Raw genomic sequence first — 21,172 nt, 5'->3', positions numbered from 1 at the left:
CACTTGGGAAGTCGAAAAACAAAGCCAATCATACTGAAACTGTTATCACGGCTCCTACTACTGACACTGGTCTCTCCCAGTATTAACTTCAGGCATTCTGTCGTATGTTACAGGTTTCTGCTGCATCTACTACATCGACTCCTGCCAATTCTACCACCACTTTAGGTTCCAATTTTGCCCGTTCAGGTATTTCGTTTTCTCTCACCCTAGGAGTACTTGGGTGTATTATAAAAATGATGTTTTCTTGTGTTTTCAGCATTTTTTGACAAGTTGGTTCAGACCCATTTCAATGCCACTCTCAAAATTTTGAGGAGTGACAATGGTAAAGAGTATATGGAAGGTCAATCCAAAAATACCTTGTTGCCCATGGGATACTCCACTAGACCAGTTGTGTTGATACACCTGCCCAGAATGGAGTGGCTGAAAGAAAAAATCGCCACCTCTTAGAAGTGGCTCGGGCTCTTATGTTTGCCCACAATGTTCCCCCCCCCCCCGCCCAATATTGGGGGGGGGGGGGGGGATGTTCTTACTGTAGCCTACCTCATTAATAAGAACTTGGGTACCCCATCTGACGTTTTAAATGGCTCCTCAGCCTTTGTAGTTCCCCCTAAAGTTTTTGGTTGTGTTTGTTATGCTCGGAATACTTTGTGCCCTGGTAAACTTGAGACCCGTGGCCTTTGCTGCATTTTCTTGGGTTATTCTCTCTCCCATAAGGGTTATAAATGTTACTATCCACCCACATGTTGGACGGTGGTTTGTATGTATGTATTTTCCATGAAACCCTTTCCTATTATCCCACTACACCTCTTCAGGGGGAGAGTTCCAATGAAGATGTGTTGACTCTTGGGGCCCCTCTTGAGGCTCCAATGTATAACCAGCTTGAACCCACTGCTCTTATTCCTCACATGTCGTCTAACAAAGAGGATCCCACATAGGGGGAGACCTTAGATACTGGTAATGATGCAGTTCCTATTCAGCGGGAGCTCACTTCAGTCCAAAAAACTATTGGAGAATTTCAAAGGAGAATTAATGACTCCAATCTCAAAATATATCAGACAGGATGTTCAAAAAACAAGCAGCTTCCATCCACTGCTGCACCAGTACCCATTCAGTTGTCGACTCTGGATCCAGATCATCCTCCCACTCCAGGTAAAACCCCTTCTCCTAAGTTACCTATTGCTCTTCGCAAAGGTACTAGGACTTGTACTCAGCATCCTATATCTCATGTTGTATCCTATAATTCCCTTTGTCCATCCTTTCGTGCATTTATTTCTTCTCTTTCTTTTGTTCGTATTACCCAAAATTGGTAGGAAGCTCTTACAGATGGAAAGTGGAAGGCAAGAATGATGGAAGAAATGAGAGCCTTACAAAAAAAAATTACACATGGGATCTGGTGGTTCTTCCTCTGGAAAAGACCAGTTGGATGTAAACGGGTGTTTGTGGTGAAACAGAAGGTAGACGGCACTGTGGATCGATATAAGGAACGACCGGTGGCAAAGGGATTCACTCAAACATATGGGATTGCCTATCAGGAGACCTTTGCACTTGTTCCAAAACTAAACACCGCCAAAGTGCTATTATCTTGTGCAGTAAATCTAGGGTGGGATTTACAACAGTTGGATGTCAAGAATGCCTTCCTACATGGAGAGCTTGAAGAGGAGGTATATATGGTTATTCCACCCGGTTTCTCATGTGACAAAACCAACGGCAAGGTATGTAAGTTGAAGCATGCTTTATATGGGCTGAAGTAGTCACCTCGTGCTTGGTTTGGAAGATTTAATAAGGCTATGGTTTTTGTGGGATATAAGAAGAGTAGTGTTGACCATACTCTGTTTATCAAAATGAATGGTGATAAAGTGACCATTCTCATAGTCTATGTTGATGATATTATGGTGACCATCTACGAGTTGAAGACTTTCCTTGGCCGTGAATTTGAAATAAAGGATCTGGGAAAGTTGAAGTACTTTCTAGTGATAGAGGTTGCTCGATCTTCAAAGGGCATCTTTCTCTCTTAAAGGAAGTATATCCTAGATCTATTGTCTGAGACTGGGTTATTAAGGTGTCACCCTTCGGATATACCTATAGAGGCTACTACAAGGCTTAAGGAAAAAGAGGGTGAACCAGTTGACAAAGGTCGTTACCAATGGCTGGTGGGAAAAATTTATTAACCTCTCTTACACACGGCCAGACATAGCCATTGTCGTGAGTTTGGTAATTCAGTTCATGAATGATCCTTATTCTTCTCATATGGATGTTGTTCTTCGTATTCTTCGCTATTTGAAGTCAGCCCCAGGAAAAGGAATTCTTTTATCTCCTCATAGCCATCTACTAGTTGAAGCGTATACTGATGCTGATTGGGTTGAATCTTCTAATAGAGAGTCCATATCTGGTTATTGCTCCTTGTAGGTGGAAATCTTGTCACTTGGTGTAACAAAAAGCGGAATGTGGTGGCAAGGTCTAGTGCCGAAGCAGAGTTTTACGCCATGACACAAGGCATTTGTGAGTTGTTGTGGCTTAGAGGTTTATTGCAAGATCTTGGTGCTCCTGTCCGTCTCCCCTTGATGTTGTATTGTGACAACAAGGCTGCTATTAGCAATGCTAACAATCCTATTCAACATGATTGAACAAAGCATGTGGAGGTTGATAGGCACTTTATCAAAGAGATGCTGAAGAAGGACTGGTCTGTGTTCCTTTTGTGAAGTTTGTTGACCAATTGGCTGAAGTGTTTACTGAGGGGTTAAGAGGGAAAGTCTTTCATCCTATTTTAATCAAGTTGGGCATGTTTGATATTTGTGCTTCAACTTGAGGGGGAGAGTTAAAATATTGTAATAGTGAACCGTGGGGGGTATTTTTGTCTTTCTTTATATTTTTCCACTATAACCGGCTCTAATTTCATAGAGTCGGCTATGTGGGGGCAATTATGTAACTTCTCTCTCCCTTCTTCTATTATAAATAAAGAGGCTTGGATGTTCAATAATACGTCCAAGCATTGAGCTCTAATTCTCTCCTGTTAACAGATCCCATGTGTTTTCTTTGTAATGGGACACTTTAATGGGTCTATAATGTGGGAAAAGGCTAGGCATATGGGACTAGTTCAGTTACTGTCTTTATTTCTTTGTTATTTCAGTTTCCTAGTCAGTTTAGGTCACCTTATAACTTAAGGACTGTGTTAGGCCTTTCCTTTTTAGTGTAGCAGTCAGTTTTTGCGTCTTTATATAAAGTTTCACAAGGGAGACAAGCATTGTACACGAATTCGATTAATGAAAAGTTGGTGCTGCTCTTCTTCTCCATTGATCAAGGCTCCTTGTTTTCGATCAAGGCTGGTTGGTGTTTGATCCATCCAAACGACCTTGCGGTGTGAAACCCAGGTGTTTCCCTATCTCTATACTATTCTTCCATCCTTCTTCCTATCAATTAAAAAGTAAGCTCAAGTTCAAGATTTTCTGCAATTCATCTTCTAGTGCTTGTTCAGTTCTGAAATTAAATTCTGTTCTAACCGGAATTCATATGGAACGCTTTTTTTGCATGAATTCTGATTAGGGCAACCCAACCATTAGAATCGTCCAATATTTAATCAGTTGCTCATTGACACTAATTAGAAACCCGATTCCAGTTTGGCGCAATTCTGACCTGCTGATCTGGATTTAATTCAATATTCCCATTTTGCTCTTATTTCTTAAAGTGGAATTATGTACTCTGAATAGTGCATCGATTTACTGGTTTTACTAATCAATTATTGCTGAGATTTAGTCTATAATCAGAATCAATTACTCTACATATTCCTCTCTTCTGAAATTCTGTTTGAGGGGTGAAATTACTGTTCTACTCCTCTCCTACACAATTTGGATTGCCTCATATCTTCTGATCCAGCCCTTCAATCAATCTATCATTTTCACAAGTGTTCACCACTTCACCCTATATTTGTTGAACTCGATTGGAGTTTGGTGGTAAAAGGTCCTATTTTAGAACTGTTTTGAGTCCTTGAATACAGTATTTCATTAGTAGGGTTCATTCCATCTTCGGGATGGTCTATGTCAATAAACATGTGACTCATATGTATATGTATGCATCCGAGTGCAATTATGGATCATAATAATAGAAAATAATAGCAAAATCCAAAGAAAAATTACCCATACTTCTGGGGATTTGTGAGAGACTGATCTGCACAAGATCAATTCTTACGAACGGAGGAATGTGCAGATTAAGAAAGTGGATGGCACCTGATATTACCTGTTCCAGTTCAAGTTAGCCACTAAAATTTCAGCCAAAAATTCATGTATATTAAGAAAATATGACCGATATCAGTCGAATATAATCCAACTATAAGTTTAATAGAGAAATAGAATTAGCAGTAAGTAGATCCATCATGTAATAAATGCTAATGTGTTAATGATTAAATCACACATGTACAACCCATATCAACAGTGGTGAAGCTAAGAAATGGTTGATTCTGTTGAACGAAAAATCAAGACTTTGTCAACTGATTCTAGTGGCACTATATTTACCTTTATAATTGATGAACAGTCTACAGCAGCACTGACAACAATGGGGTGATTCCACAGTAAAGGATACGACTTTGAAGTCTGAACAGTGATGGTGCCTTTTAAGGGGGGAAGGAAAAGATGCAAGGCAGTTCATATATGCAATTTCAAAGTAAAAAATGTATAAATGATTAGTTGTTTCATTTATGAATAGGGTGAACAGTACTGCATGAGATTGGGTGACCTCATTGTCTTCATTGTTGTTTTAACAACCCCGACCCCAACCCCCCCCCCCCCCCAAAAAAAAAAAAACTGAGTACGTCGCAATTTTTTGAGTAAGGAATCTGGAATTGTAAAGGAAGGAGCAGCGGCGGCTTCAAATTGTAACTCTACCCCGACTCCCAAACTAAAAGAGAACCCATTTGTGTTGTTATTGATTCTAAACCTGGCATAGTCAAGGTCTGGAAGTGGAATCAGTGTCTTTAAGTTTTGAATTGATCCTTAAGATCCCCCAGAAGAGTGAATAAACAAAAAATGCTTCTTTACCCCCTTCTCAATTGGCCAATCTCCATAATCTGCTACAATAATAAAGAAGGAAAAGAAATATGGTAGAAGAATTGCTTGAAGCAAAGAAATTCCTAAAAAAAAAAATCTCACTGATGTGAACAATATGGTTTTTCAGTTGGAGCTTTCCAAGGCAAAAATGAAGATTATTCTGAAGACCTAATCCCTAACGTGTAGTTGGGAAGAAAAAAGACGGGGACAGAAGTAAATAATTAACTTGTGCAAACTAAAACCTGTTATAAACCCGATACACATATGTGTGTGTCTGTGAGCTATACAAATCCTTTTGACATTCCACTCCGTATATAGCCTTGCAGACATAACAGGCTTATTTTCCAGTAGAATGAGAGGTTTTCTGCCACATGAACTACAAATTTAGATCAGTGGTCCCCAAGGAAAAGCCCATAACATCTGCAGATAACATATACAGAGCAGAAATGTGAAGGATCAGTTTTAGCAACCCCAAGCAGCTGTGAGGAAGCTTTTTCAAGTCCTCTTGTGTTGACATATAGACATTTCCGGGACATCTACACCTGCTATGGTTGAGTTTGTCAGATAAGCAACCCTTTGGATAGTCTACAGGTTCAGTGCTTCAGTCTATGCCAGCTTCACATCTACCACTGATTGGACTTTTCCCCTACTAATGCCACCACAATTTTGACTTTCTAATTCCAAAATTTTCTGATTCCTTCTATGATCCACCCAGAAAACCCGCCTCCAAGTTTTTTTTAACAACCTGCATCCAAGTTGATAGGCATAATATTAACTATGTAGCAAAAATATGAATTCAAAGTAGAAGTAATGTAGGACAGATTTGAGGACTTCAAATAGTCCCAAAACAGGATCTTAAAACAGGGAAATTAGGTCACACTTGTGAAATGGTCAGGTCATAATAAGGCTGTGGGTTATGAGTATGAAACAAAGATTAAATACTAGGATGGAATGAAAGCACAATAAAGGAGACAATTTGAAAGTATCCTAACCAGCAGAACAGCAACACTGGTAAGGATATGCAATCGGTGACAGCACTAGGGATGTGAAGCAGAGAATAGAGTAGAATAATAGAATTTAGGGTTTGATTATATATTGAATAATGGTCCGAAACAAGTGATAAGTCAGAGACTCAGTACTACTAATCAATCCATAAACAGCATTGATAAAACCCTATACCGATTTCAAAACTGGGTCTGGAACTGGGTTTAAATCGAGCAAGGACAGGATAGGGGGAATTTCTGATAACAGGGGATCAGCTGGTCAGAATGGTCTGCCAATTGGATCAAGTATCTCTATTGATGGGTGCAAAACTCGATCAAAAGATGGAGGGGAATTGATGGCTGGATAGGGCTGGGGATTGAAGTGATGGAATTAGAAGGTGAGGAACCGAAATATAAACTAACCAAAGAAAAGGCCTGAACCTGCAACAGTGAGTTTGGGATGTCTCTTCTTCAAACAGCCGTTAAACAGCGTAGAGATGAAGAACACGATTGACAGCAGCCTCCCGGGCTTCCCACTGCAATGAGTCGACTGGATCGAACACCAGCCCTTTCCACCCAGATCAATCACTAAGGTAACTCCATGGGGAGCAAGCATGCAAACAATAGCAATGTTAAAGCAGAAAAACCGTGCGCTCTTGTGCCCTCTTGGGTTGCTTTATATAATAATTGAAGGGAGGAGCAGGGTCCAAAATTAGAAAGTCTCCAATTGGTCTCCCTTTGCTTAGAATACAAGGCACAATCAGTTTCTAAACTAATGTGAACTAATTGTTGACAATTTCTAACAATGAAAATAGAAAGTAGCTAACATCAACTAGACCACAACTTAAATTGAACCAACCGGTTCAATTGAAATATTGAACCAACCCAAACCAACTTAAAAATAAACTAGCTACTCCCATATGCAATCTCATTACCCGTACTTTAGGCTCATAAAAGTGACCTATTACATTGAAAACCCATGGAATCAAAGGCCCAACATAAATACAACCCAACCCTAGACTTATTCCTAAGCAAACAAACCCAGTTTGACGATGAATTTGCATCAAGAAGGAAAGTACCTGATCCACAAACCCATGGATTACCAAACTTGCTTTCTTGTCCTTTGGAGTTTGCTGCAAAATTGGAGTGAAAAGTTTTGATTATGTCAAGCAATTAATTGCAGTAAACATAAATTTCCCAATTGAAACTGTAGCACTGCTATAAAAGAAACTACAGTACTGGAGATTCAAAATATCAGTGCCATATTGCATCAACATACCATCCAAACAAACTGAAATATAGAATTAGTTGGAAGGGGGGGGGGGGAAAGAGCTTCTGGCTTTTTACCATGAACAAAATTATTTTATAAGAAAACTAGTTTCCTGGTGGTTCAACTATATGGAGTCAATCAAACATATACAGGGTCCAAATTCAGAGCATCACACTTGCAATAGAAAGTCATGGCAACAAATCCTGTATGCCAATTGTCAATCAGATTGAATCATTCTAGACCCCAAATTTCATATAATCAAGAAAAAATAAGTCAAAAGTTCCTGAGGTGGTTTTCAGCCCAAGAGAACTACCAGTGAGTCCTCCTTAATGCTGGAATAAAAGGACTCTCCGAGAAACCATATAGTTTGTTTCTTCTCTAATCAAACACAAACTTCCAGAGACCAGCGGACCCTATGAAAAACCACCTAGTAGCTTAGTGTGAGGCTCTCACAGACCATGAAGAAGAGAACGTAAATCTAAAACTCTACTTTTGAGAGTTAGCAAGAGACAATAACTCCTGAAGTTTCTCTGAGAGAACTACCAAACCCAAATGCCATCAAATATGCATGAAAAAAGGTGCTAGAACAGTTACCTCCATACTCATGGTGATCCAGGCATCCAACAAAACACCCAATCCCAATAAAAAATAAGCTTGATGTTGGGAGTGGTCTTCACATGGGTTCAGGCCATTCAGCAAACTTTTTTTTTTTTTTTTTTTTTTTCTGGGGGGGGGGGGGGGCACCCAATCCAAGGTCTAAACGAACATACTTAATGCAATTCTAATCACCTAAGGCTACTAGGTTACATAAATCCATAGAAACAGAATCACAGAATTTAAGACAAATTTGATATCAGAAAATCTAGGGCTCTGGTTTGACTAAAAGAATGGACGAGTGCCCTATTCAGAGTGATAAACAGTCTTGCAAAACATGATGAAAATCTAACATCTGGATTGGGAGAAATGAAGATTTCCCACTTGAATGACTCTAAATTCTGTAGGAAAACCCAGAATTCAATAGCAGAACAAATTAATGACTTCAAAAAGAAGCTAAAATATAATTGATGTAATGAAACAGTAGCTATATCAAAGCTTGACAGTGTTCTGAAATAAAAATTTGAAATAGAGCCAGAATCGGAAGTTCTAAAAGAACTTGATCTCTGGTGGGAAACCTGAAGCGAATCAGAAAATAGGGATTCTAGAACTGAAACAAATAAGAAATTAAGGTTTATAAATTAGAACAGAAATGAGAAGAAGGATGCGATTAGAAGTAATGCAAGAGCATGATGACCCCGAAGGATGTTGTTTGATATTTTTTAAGAGCATGTTTTGATAGTATATGGTTATGGGTTCTTGTTTTAAGTGCTTTTATTTGTAATGGGACCAATTAAAATGCCCAAATTTAAGTTCAAAGGGGGTTTACACGAAATTAGTACTTTAATTATGTAGTTAATATTAGTAGTAGGGCCCATTAGCTATTAGTTAGGAAGTTATCTTGTCAGATAAAGTTTATCCTCTTTCTAGGACTTAGTTTGGAGAAGATAGGGTTAGTTTTGAGTTAGCTTAGGACTCTTTAAAAAGAGTCTAAGTATGGAAAGGGTTCTTTATCTATTTAAGTTGTTACTTCTTTTATTATTTAATTGTTTGAGACAAGTAAGAAGCTTAGGTTAGCCAGATTTCTATTTTTTGTCTTTTTTCTGTTTTATAAATACATGTAAGGAGCTAGACCTCACCCACGATTTTGAATTATGGAATAGAGTTGTTTTGGTTTTGAAAAGTATTGCATGCTCTCTCTCCCCCCACGGTTTCTCTTTCCTTTATTCTCTATCTTCTCTCCTTATTTTATTCTTTCTCACTACAAGCACATCCTTCATCGTCCGATCTGCATCAAGAAGCCAGCAAGGCTACAACTAGAATACAACAAGTGAAAAAAGAGAAGATAGGAGGTAACAGGAGAGAGATAAAGAGAGGAATAGAAGTAGTGAGGAGAGAGAGAGAGAGAGAGAAAAGAGGCTGCTCACCAGTTACACAGTCATGCACAATAGCACGGCACATAAACTCAAATTTTCATTCCAAAAATCTATAAATTCATGTAGGACTACAATCCTATTTATAAAGACTACATAAGCCAACTTCAAGACTCCTAAACCAAATAGACAACAATCCCCTTCAACTTACCTAAACAAAAACTAACTTAAACTGACCAAATACTTGCTATAGAAGACTCCAAACGACATAAACTAGTAACTATTTATAAGCCATAAAATACTTATTTAAAAAGGACTCTAACTTCACTACTTAACAGCACATGGGACCCACACAATCTTATCTATGATTCTATATACTTAGTCCCGTATACAGAATTAAGATCCCAAATATGGGTTTATGGTCTATAAAAAAGGCCCATTACATCAATAAACCCAAAAATAAAAAAACTAAGGCCTATAGAACCCATCCATATTCTAAAATAAAGTCTTCGGAGACCCAATTGGACAATCATAGCTGTATCATACTGAAACCCAGTACCAAGGTTAATGCCGTTAGCTCATCTAGCACAGGCCCAACCCAGGCTCATATGGCTCTATTGCGCCTTGGCCGCCTAGGCGGGCGCCTTGGGTGCCTTGATTTTGGACCCTCTTTGATGTAGGGATTTCGGCTGTCCCTACCAGTTCCAGCCCAAGGTACTCCAAGAGGTACCATCTCAGACCAAGGCCCAAGCCCTACCAGCCCCCTGGCTGACCCTACGGTTCAGCCCCAGCCAAGCCCAGACCCTGTGCATGGTCTGGCCAGGCTTCCCTAAGCCTGCGGTCTAGTGGTTCTTTTTTTGGTTAATTATTAGCCTTGCTTGGAAGGCATTAGAATAGTATTAATTATTTTTAGTTTTTAGCACTTGGTCTTTTTGTATTCCAAGGCATATTTATAAGCCTTTTCCTATTCCTAGGCTGTTAGTCAAGTCTTTTAATTTTCTTAAGTATTAGTCTAAGTCTAGTGTTAGTCATTAATGTTTTGCTTAGTTTTTATCATTTTGACTTGTTGGGAATTTCCTTGTCTTGGAATCCTAAAGGTCTCTTTATTACTTTTTTTGTAAGTTCCAAGAGGCATTAGCCTCCATCTTATGGCCATATAATACAAACCATGGGCTCTCGAGAGCACACCAGAATTTTAACAAAAGAAATCTTCTCTTGAAGGACTATATCTTGTGGACTCAGGTGGGCTGTGGATTCAGCGTTTATAACCAAGGTGGATCTCCTTGGTGGTGGCCTTGGTAGATCTCCAAGAGCTGGGCACTAGTGGATCTCTAGTTGCCAAATATCTATGTTCATTTACCTTCATCAAGTTCATCACATCAACCACTTCATCCTCAACCTCTAACATCAACAAAGGTACTTCAAATCTGAACCTGAACTTCAACCAACGATCAACCCTACTCAACCTATCTTTATACCATCTAAACAAGTCTATACCAGTTCTATACTTCATACTCAGCCTGTCCTATACACCTTAACCGGACCAGATCTAGGTGTGTGTTTCCTTCACCAGTTGGATCCAGGTTGCTTGACATCTAGTCTTGCATCACTCTCCAACGCCTTGGGTCGCCTAGATGCCGTGACAACTATGCTTTCTCATGACAGCAAGTTGCAAAAGACTAACTACAAAAACTTATTACCATTACATATGTACCTTTCACATACAAAAGACCTCATATTTGTGGAATACATTATATATGTAATTTTTTTATATCGTGTATATTTGAAGTGGCAGGTTTTACTTGCACTTTTCTCAGTCTCAAGTTTCAGGATGGTTCAGGTTACATGAGATCTCAACCTAAGTCCACCCACAGTGCCTTGGGTAACCCTAGCAACTTGGAACTGAGAAAACCCAACCCAACTTGGTTTCTTGGGAACAGCTGGGACTGGGCTAGGTAAACCTGTCCAGGTGCCCCCACCAACTTCATGGGGTAGTCATGGAAATGGGACCAATAAGAAGTAACAATCTATGAATTTCGTGACGATTGGGCAATAATGAACCTCAGCTTAATTTCAACAGTCAGAATATCTCCAGACAAATCAATTTTAACACTTCAATGTATCTCTGAGAATGATATTAATGCAATCTAAAAATCCAAATTATGGTTCCGGATGCAAGCAGACCCATTGATCAAATCTGTGATTAGATCTGTGTTAAGGAAGCAACTGCGTTGTTAAAAGTAGAAATCAGATCGATGGAAGGGGAGGGAAAGAGATGCGATCGATCTTCTTGGGAGGACGAAGAGAGAAGAAGAGAAGAAAGCGGGTATGGGATACCAGTCCCATATGTACTGCTCAACAACACCAAAACTCTTTAAAAAAAAAAAAAAACTCATATTCTCTACTCAAATCATCTCTAAGGCCCTATTTGTTTAACGGAAAATAGTGAGGAGGGAATAAAAGGGTGAGATAATTGTAGGGTTTTCTATAAAATTCCAAAAAAGGCAGGTGTTTGGTTTCCTGGGGTAGGAAACTAAGCAAACAACTATCCATGAATTAAGGAAACTTGTCTACCTACGTGGCAACCCATTTATCCCACCCGACCCTTCTCCAAAGTCTCACCATTTTGAGTAGGATTTGGGGAAGGGGAAGGGGAGAGGGGAATGACTTTATTACATGTGGGGCTCAAAACTTTATACACATTGGAATAAAAAATTATGAAATTCCATTGTTTACTATAGTTCCCCTTCCTTCTCTTTCCTGTTCTTTAACCCCATTACATGTGGTGCCCCGTAACTTCTCCTTCCCCACCCCTTTTTGTCCGCCAAACAAACGGGGCCTAATTGATAGGGGATTGTATTACATAAATAAAGACCTTTTAAAATTTTAAAATTAACTCATAAGAGGACTCCTAATAACTCTAATAAACTCAATAAAGTAAATATATTGAAAAAAAAACTCTAACTAACTATTAAGTATTTCTAATCTAACTCAAATACTTAACTACCAATCGCATGTACTAACTTTATCCCCACTTTATGGGCTTATAAATTAAGCCAATTACAATGAAACCCCCAAAAAAAGGCCCAACCTATAATATATCTACCCATAGGTCAATTTCAGAGTCAGGAAACAATCTCTCCGTGAAGCGGGTGTAAGGTTGCGTACCATAGTTGTCGCAGTGTCTAGGTGACTAAAGGCGTTGGAGGGGGTCCAGATGTATGGCAACACCAACAAGGCGTCTAGGGCACCCACCTAGGCGACCAAGGTGCCTGGACGACTTGACAACTACACTGCGTACATATTGACCCTCCCCAGACCCCGCAGTGGCGGGAGCCTCGTGCACTGGGTACGCCCATTGGACAGCCATCAACACCTTATGGGCCACCCAAGCTTGCGCAAAAGCCTTCATATGGGAATAATGTCCAATGCAACTACATTAATTCCCCCTTAGCTAAAAAATACTCGTCCTTTGTAGAAGAGCTTGGGAGAATGTCTCGTGCTTTGCCCTAGCATCATAAATCAAGTTTGGTAGATGAAATGTTGATAACATATCCTCATCTTGAAATATATGGCGAATAAAAAACTCAATATGTAAAATATTTACCACTGTAGTAGAGTCGTTTGTTGCTTCACCTATATTAATCATCCCGTCTCCCTTTTCCATTTTTGTTGTCCAACATCAAAGCGGTCTTCCTCTTGGGTGGACTCGTTCAGCTCTTCTTATGGCTACACTGTTGGTGTCGCCTCCTTTGACTTGGAGCATACTTCGTCAATCAATACTTTCAAAACAAACATCTGTCGTAAATGAGAAGGCTTTAGGATGCACAAATTGCTATCGCGATCAACTACATCTTTTCGCTCTTCAACCATTGCTGACCACCAATAGTTGCCACGGCGTCTAGGCAACCCAAGGCATTGGAGGGGGCCTGGATGCAAGGCGATGACCAAAACGCCTGCCTAGGCGACGAAGGCAACACTAGTTGTCAAGGCGCTTGAATGCCAAGGCGACGCCTTGACAACTATGCAACCAACTTTAATGACGCATTAGGAAGATTCAAATATCTCACAAAAAACACCATCATTGAGGAATTAAGAATTCAATGAAGACATCATCCTCAGACTCAATGATGATCTCGTTGGTCTTTGATAACATTTCCACCATTGACCGAGTGATGAAATTGTGACTATGCCTAATTGCCTATCATCAATGAGTAAAATAGCAGTTTTCTGATGGGCAAACAAACTTTGGCATTTTGAAAACATAGGTATCTTGGCTCTAATACCAAACACTAATCTGAAAATCCAGATTATGGTTCTCAGATGCAAGCAAGTCCAATGATCAATTCTGAGATAAAGGAAGCAATTGTATTATTGAGGGAAGAAGAAATCAGATTGATGGAAGGGGAGGAAAAAGAAATGAAATCAATCTTCTTAGGAGGAGGAAGAGAGAAGAAGAAAACAGAATAAAAGAGAAGAAAGAAGGTATGGTATACCAATCCCGTATGCACTGCTCAACAACACCAAAACTCCTTCAAAAAACTTGTATTCTTTATTCAACTCATCTCTAATTGATAGGGGATGTATTACATTGTTGGAACCGCTTCCTCTAAAAGGCCGACCTTGTAGGAAAGGGAGGAAACAATATGTATATCATACAGGATCTCTAACACGACGGACTATCCAAAGGGGGACACGGGTGGATAAATAACTTTTTACATACATATATTAAGACTTCCTAAAATTCTTAAATTGACTCATAAAAGGAACCTTAATCACTCTTAACACACTCAATAAAGTAAATAAACTCAAAATAAAACTCTATCTAACTGTTAAGTATTCTAATCTAACTCAAACACTTAACTTTAATACTAATCCCATATACTAACTTTATTCCCACTTTATGGGCTTATACATTAAGCATATTACAATGAAAACCAAAAAAATAAAAGGCGCCCAACATATAATATATTGGACTTTATGGGCCTCCCAAGCTTGTGCAAAGGCCTCCATACGTGATTAGTGTCTAATGCAACGACATTAGATATCATCCACAATGTCTTAAACATTCAACTGTGAGAATATTATTTATCTAATAAAATGTCAGAATATCTTTCGCCAAACATTGGAAACAAATCAAACAATTCAGCAGCAACAAAAAAAGAGCGTAATGCAGGCATCCAAGTGTATCTACCCAATCCTTCAATTATAGTATCTTATTTATTAATCAAATTTTAAAAACCAGAAAAGAGTTCTGAATAGATAAAAGAGTATAGATAGTTTTAGAAATGCATGGACTTTGTATTATACATGGACAATCTATCAACTGTTCAAACTTTAAGGATATAGTTCTAGCCTATCTCCGAATTAGAATAATGTTTCTTAATAAATTAAAATATCTTATGTTTTTAAGGAATCCTGAAGATAATAGTTTACATTAACACATGTCATAATTCTGAGAATACCACAATAACAATATGCTATTCCATGCTATTGCAAAAATAATAATAATAATAAAATTGGTTATTTAAAAGCACTTATTATTTACCTAGCAACATAGTTCTAGTGTTTACTTTACAAACCTACAGATGCACTAAAAGAAATAAGGGAATACCTGAAGATTTACGATTACAATCCTTCCCCCACCACGGAGAGATTTCAAAGGCAAATTGCATGCAGGAGTGATCTGCAAACTGCGAAGGCGATGGGATGCAAGAAATCATCAACTAAGCTAGAAGACATCAAGTGCAAGGTACAACCCTTAGTTAAAACTTTGATGTAGTTCAAAAGAACAAGAAAGGCAGCAGAAAATTAGGCCATCAAATTGGACCAAGAATGGATTAATAGGCTTAATTTGAGTGTTCAATGGGTTACATGGGCCACGGGCTTTATATTTTTGGGTTTGCTATTGTAATGGGCTAATTCTATAAGCCCAAATATTAGGGAATTAAGTTCTATACGGGATTAGGTAGTTAGTTTATATTTTGTAATGTTTCTAGAACACCTTTAATTTTGAACAGAGACTTAAGTTGTAAGGGATTCTCCCTACAACAGATCGAGATCTCAATTTCAGACCTGGTTTCAGTCAGGCCCGAAACTGAGATCAAACCGGATCTCATTTTGAGGTTTCGACCCTGGGCCTCCCTGGGTTGAAACCCATGGCCGAAACCCAAGTTTCAACCATGCATTTCGACCTACGGTTTTGTTTCGGACCGAGACAATAACTCGACTGAGATATAGTTCCATGCTCCCTACCATAGGGGTTTCCTCCTATTTTACTTGTTTCGATGAAGTTATAAATAAAGACTAGAGGATCATACTCACTACCATTGATTTTGAGAAAATAATTTAGCCTTAAGCTTGTGAGTTCGTGAGAGACGGAGCATGGTTCTGTTGGATGCAGTAGGGAAACCTCCGTGGGATGCCAAGGCTGGAGCATGGTACAAAATTTTGCGATATATCGCCGATATATCGGGAAATTTCGGTAATTTCAGTAGGGCCGAGACGAGATGTGAAGGCGAAACCAAAAAAAACAAAATTTCGACGATATTTCGGGACATTTCGGCGATATACCGAAATATCGCCGAAATGTTACAAAACACCTCACGTGACTCATTAAACCATGGTTATAAATACCATATTTCGCCAGCTAACAGTCGAAATATCGACGGAGAGCTGGGCAGAAGTTGTTTTTGGCCAGCTACACTTGTTTCTTTTCCGAAACTATACGGTCCACATATGTCCTCCAAACAGAGAGCAATGGACGTCGACTCCAGCGGGCCATGAGTGGGGTTGATCCAGGAAGGCATAGCAACTATTATTAGCACTTGTGAGTCTTGTGAGTCTTGTGAGTCTTGTCTCTTGTAACTTGTAAGTTGTAAGTTGTAAGTTATGATTTCACTGATTTGTGAACTTGTGAGTTGTGACTTTGTGTATTGCCTATTAAAGTGTTGACTATTGAGCTATTGAGTATTGACTATTGAGTCATTGACTATTATGAAGTTTATGAGAATATGATTTATGAATTATGTCTAATGAGTTTTAATTAGTTTGTTTAAATTTCTTTTATGTCTTTAACTGCCTAATCAATGTGTATTTACCTATTTATATACATTAGGGTCGGCGACCGTATACTGTCAATCAAGGATGCAAGCCCAAAACAGCACTTTGAGTTCATTTTTTTGCAATATGAATGTTTAAATGTGTTTATTTAGCTTAAATAAGGGTGTCCATTGAAGTATCAGGCCTAGATATGGACAAAAACCCACCGAGATGGACTCCCGAAATATTGCAGAAAAAATGCAATATTTCGGCGAAATTTTGCCATATTTCGGGTATCTCGGTAGGCCCGAGATACCGATATATCGCGAAATTTAATACCTTGGGCTGGAGTTGGTGGGATGCCTTCACTGCAGTAGGTGAGATACCTACAGATTTAACGTTTGTTCTTTACTGTTACTCTTGTTTTTCAGTTTCTTCTTTCTACTCTTTCAGTAATTAAAATCAATTCCAAATCCAAACCATTCGGCTGGTAAAAGTACTGCTTTTCTACCACAGTTTCTTCAGATCTGATTTAATAATCTTTCATTGTTGTCTAATTTTCTGACCTGTTTTCTATTCTGGTTTCAGACTTACCATAGGATATGTCATCTTCACAGGTTTAGAACTTCTTTCTAACAACTTTCACAGATTCCATTATTGGTTGCATGTGTTGTTCTCACAAGTTCAAGACCTTGAACCATCTGCCACATCTTTCTTTATCGTTTTTATTATGCTTTGTGATTTTTTTCTCCTTCCATTTGTCTGAATCCACTACACTATTGAGGAATAGTTGGTCCGCTTGCATGCCGCAAATACAGAAGAGATTCGGCCTCCAAAGGCAGAGGCGTACTGAAAACTCTAAGATTGGCCAACCGGCAGAGAACTTGAAGAAAAGACATTAGAGGTTTTATTAATCATTTTTCACTAGACAGTGATGTTCTTGGGCTTCTTCTGTTGCCCACTATATCTATATAGTTTCATTCTCAGGCGACTAGTTTCCCTAGTCAAGACCTGAGGCTCTGGACCTAACTTGGGGAATCTTTCCCAGATCCACAGTAGTAGAAGCCAAGTGAAAATCCAGATATGTTGGGCCTCACTGCTAACTACCTGGGACTAGTACTTCGCCCGCCTAGGCGCCTACTCAACTCACTGACATAACAGCTGCCGCCTGAGTTTTATTTTTTTTGCTATCAGAAAGAATATATTTAAAAAAGGAGTTACAAAGAGTGAACCTGCGCATACCCAGGGATTACAAGGACAAAAAAAGGAAGGACAGCCCCACCTTCTGCAATGCCATCAACAGGGCTGCCCTAGCTCAAAAGGAAACTTTGAACAAAATCGATATCTGGGGATTCCCAGAAGATCCTTTCTAATCTCTTCTTGACTATGAATAGGAAAATTATTGACTGATATACCAATAGTCAATATGGGCTGTGCCCGACTAGACATACCAATAGTCACCAGATTCATATGGGCTACTGGGGAATGGGCAATGATCTTCTAAAGATTGATCTGTCTTGAAGTGGTCGTGGGAGTATATATTATAGCAATCGCACTTGGAGTATAAATGAAAGGAGTGGAACAAAGTGTCACTTCCAGAACTCCAACCAGCTCAAGACATAATCCTGCTGCTGCAATTGATACCCAACTCAGTTGCTTATTTAGTGAGTTTTTATTTCTGTACTGTTAAAGCATATCGTGGGTAGTATGGTGTACCATGGTACGGTATATGGTGTACCATGGTACGGTACATGATGTACCATGGGATAATTTGAGTTGTAACTAGATTAGGTCTTTAATTGTTATTTTCCTTTTCATGTTATATTTTTGCCTTTTATAGACAGCTTCAATTTTATTTATTTATTTTTTTTCGGTGAACAAAATTCATTACCAAAGACGAGAAAAGAACAAGGGCCCCGACAAGCGGGGAAGAAAAAAAAATACAAAATACACTGAATAAAGCAAAACCCAAACCTCAAGAGGAGGGGGGCATCAAGGAGGAGGAAATACCCCCAGGATACAAAAAAAGAAGAATAAAGGGATATAGAAGTGGGGATAGGATCAGCTCTCTCAGCCCATCATCCTCTCACCCAGAGCCTCTCACAATTGCCGCATCTCACAGCTTCAACCAGAAGTCTTTTCTCTTCAATCTCTGTCCTTCTCTGCTCAGCCTCATGCTCTTATTTATAATAACCCAATTACAAAGGTTGCTCCATTGTGACCAGTGGTCACGAGTTTGAGTCTCTGGAAACAGCCTCCGTGAAGCGGGGGTAAGACTGCGTACATTATGACCCTCCCAGACCCCGCAGTGGTTATCCTCACGTTTACTAGCAGTGTTTCTAATTTCTTAGCACTGTTTCTGCAAGTTTCTAATCTCAGTTATGAAATAAGAATATTACTAAGTTGCTGACCTTGCTAAATTCTGTTAACGAGCACTTTATATTTCTGTGACTGCCCATAACTCCTCATCCAAATCCAACTTTGGGACATTGATTCTTATAACAAACCAGATTTACGATTAAGGTTGCTGCCCAATCTGATATTCTGATTATTCCATTGTGAGATATTTTACCATCTTAGCTTCTGGATTTGTTAAAGCCCTGCGATTATGGTTATTGTTGGAATCCCTATTTCACCTTTGTGTGACCTAGGTTTCCACATTAAATTTCACAGAGCAACATACTGGAAAAATTGCTTACATGAAAAACTAGTATGATAGCCCCTACAATATTGACTGACTTAATAAGCTCTGTCTGATCTCAAGACTCTCAACTAAAAAAATACTGGAATCCCGCGCTTCTCACATTTCAATCTTATTTCCAAGAAACTGCATAACAAGGTGCATATTTGTTTTGGACACTTTCAATCCCCCGTTTGACTCTTCTTGTTCGTGAAACCAACCAATGTTGTCAAGGTGAAGCTTAAGCAATTAGGCTGTCACGGGAGGCTAGGCAACACTGGCTGAGGCAATGTAATGCAGAGCAAGTCCACTATTGCAGGTTATATGTATACCGCCAGTCTCCTGCCTTGGTCGCCTAGTAGGGAGTTTTAGCCGCCTTGTTGGTGTCGCCTTGGGTCCAGGCCCCTTTCAACGCCTTGGTTTGCCTAGACGCCATGACAACTATGGTGCAGATTTGATGCACACACAGCTCCAACAGTGTGTCCTCCATTCACCCACAATATGATTGCATCCCCACATAGAATAAACCAGCCAATAGTATGGTTGAAAATAGCATATGTTAAGAGGTCAAAGCATATAATTTCTCTACGTTCGACAGATTTTTTTTTCTTTTCATGAGTAAAAAAATTAGCTCCCAGATTTTCTCAGATATCTTTGCTGCTCATCACATCAAAATTCGTGAAAAATAGTCAGGCACCTCCTTTCCTTGATTATTCCAAGGAAGAAATAATAGTTAGTTTCCTATTTGGAGTCGGTTTCTAATTTTTAGGAATTTTATTTCCTATACTCTCTCTCTCTCTCTCTTCCTTTTTCTTCCCCTGCTCTGTTTCCAGAGGTATATTTGACCAGTCGCTTCTGGACTGTGACTCCCCCTTCCTTCTTGTTCGTCATTCTTTCCCTCCCTTCCCCTTCAGTATAAGTGACCAGTCGCTTCTGGTCTGTGACTCCCCCTTCCTTCATGTTCGTCATTCTTTCCTTCCCTTCCCCATCACTCCTCTCCTTTACTCCTTCCCTCCTTTAATCTTCTGTTTTTGTTCCCTGCAACTAGCGACAGTTATAGCCACATAAAGTCCCTCATATTTGGGAGCTTGAGTCGCTGCCCTAGTGCGATTCAGAGTTTACAGCCTGAGGTCGAAAGACTGTCTGAGTGTTCTCCATCAAGTTTCAGAACTTTCATCAGATCAGTTGCAGCCATTTATATTTAAAACCTACTTCTTATTTGGGTCTGATATTAGTCAGGTTCAAGAGGGTTCTGGGTTGCAATTCATACCTTGAAGTTGCAGCTCGGTTGGACTTCTTTCAATGTACAGTTGTCAAGGCGCCGCTTAGGCGTCCAGGCGCCTTGGTCACCTAGGTGGACACCTTGGCTGCCTTGTTGGTGTCGCCATGTTTTTGTACCCTCTCCAGCACCTTAGGTCACCTAGACGCCGTGACAACTATGTTTTGGAGGACATCTATCTTTCAAAGCATAAGAGTGTTCCGCTGGTTTCCTGGTTCAAGTTCAAAGGTAGAAGACAATACCTTTCCACCCCCTCTCTTTTACAATGTGTTGGTTTCTTACTTTATTCTCTAACTTGCCAATAATACCCCTCCATCTAGCTTTTATCCCTCTCTATCCCTTATCTTTTATTTCATTCCCAGTACACTCCTAGTTATCATACATACATCCCTTTTGTCCTCCTTATTAACTACCAAACAGTCCTTTTAAGTATTAATTACAACACTGCCACTCAATCAGCAACTTGGGGTATTTAGTATCTGGGTCCATAACGATTCCAAACAAGGTTTTGGAACCCAGGATCGCATCATTCAGTAGCCATTTTCAAAACACTACGATAAAAAATGCATAGATTAAAAGTCCTAAATTCAATCAAGCAACAAAGTTACACCATATACAAGAAATTTCACCTCCCGTTACCTGAAAGTTCAGGACCATATGTACCCACCGGATATAGTAAATGAGCAAACAATTAAAAATAACAGGATGACTTGAATCAGTCATTTGAAAATTGAAACATATGATTACCTGGTACCTAAGCACAAAACAACATCAGCCATCCTACAATGCTTCTCTGCTGGATTCATTTCCTTAGCTGGCAACGCATCCTAAGGAAAAGAAAGAAGAAAGAGGCAGCCGACTTAGGCATAGCCTTTAACATTAAGCAACAGCAATCAGAATTAAAATTTTCAAACAA

The 21,172-nt window shown here is 39.3% G+C and overlaps 1 protein-coding gene across 2 annotated transcripts in view; it reads right to left on the bottom strand.

Annotated features, from left to right (window-relative positions):
* Window positions 1-21,172, bottom strand: part of LOC122642410 (NAD-dependent protein deacetylase SRT1) — a 40,507-nt gene that overhangs the window by 12,448 nt on the left and 6,887 nt on the right. Inside the window, exons 7-10 of one of the 2 annotated variants that reach the window (XM_043835863.1) lie at window positions 21,004-21,083; window positions 14,871-14,949; window positions 7,099-7,152; window positions 4,131-4,230 (exon numbers count right to left, since the gene is read on the bottom strand). In XM_043835863.1, the coding sequence (XP_043691798.1) occupies window positions 4,131-4,230; window positions 7,099-7,152; window positions 14,871-14,949; window positions 21,004-21,083 (313 nt within the window). The remainder of the gene's footprint in view (window positions 1-4,130; window positions 4,231-7,098; window positions 7,153-14,870; window positions 14,950-21,003; window positions 21,084-21,172) is intronic. The other variant, XM_043835864.1, reaches the window with a different exon arrangement.

This window comes from Telopea speciosissima, chromosome 10 (assembly GCF_018873765.1).
Source record: "Telopea speciosissima isolate NSW1024214 ecotype Mountain lineage chromosome 10, Tspe_v1, whole genome shotgun sequence".
Taxonomy (NCBI): domain Eukaryota; kingdom Viridiplantae; phylum Streptophyta; class Magnoliopsida; order Proteales; family Proteaceae; genus Telopea; species Telopea speciosissima.
This window is presented reverse-complemented; position numbering and strand designations above follow the sequence as displayed.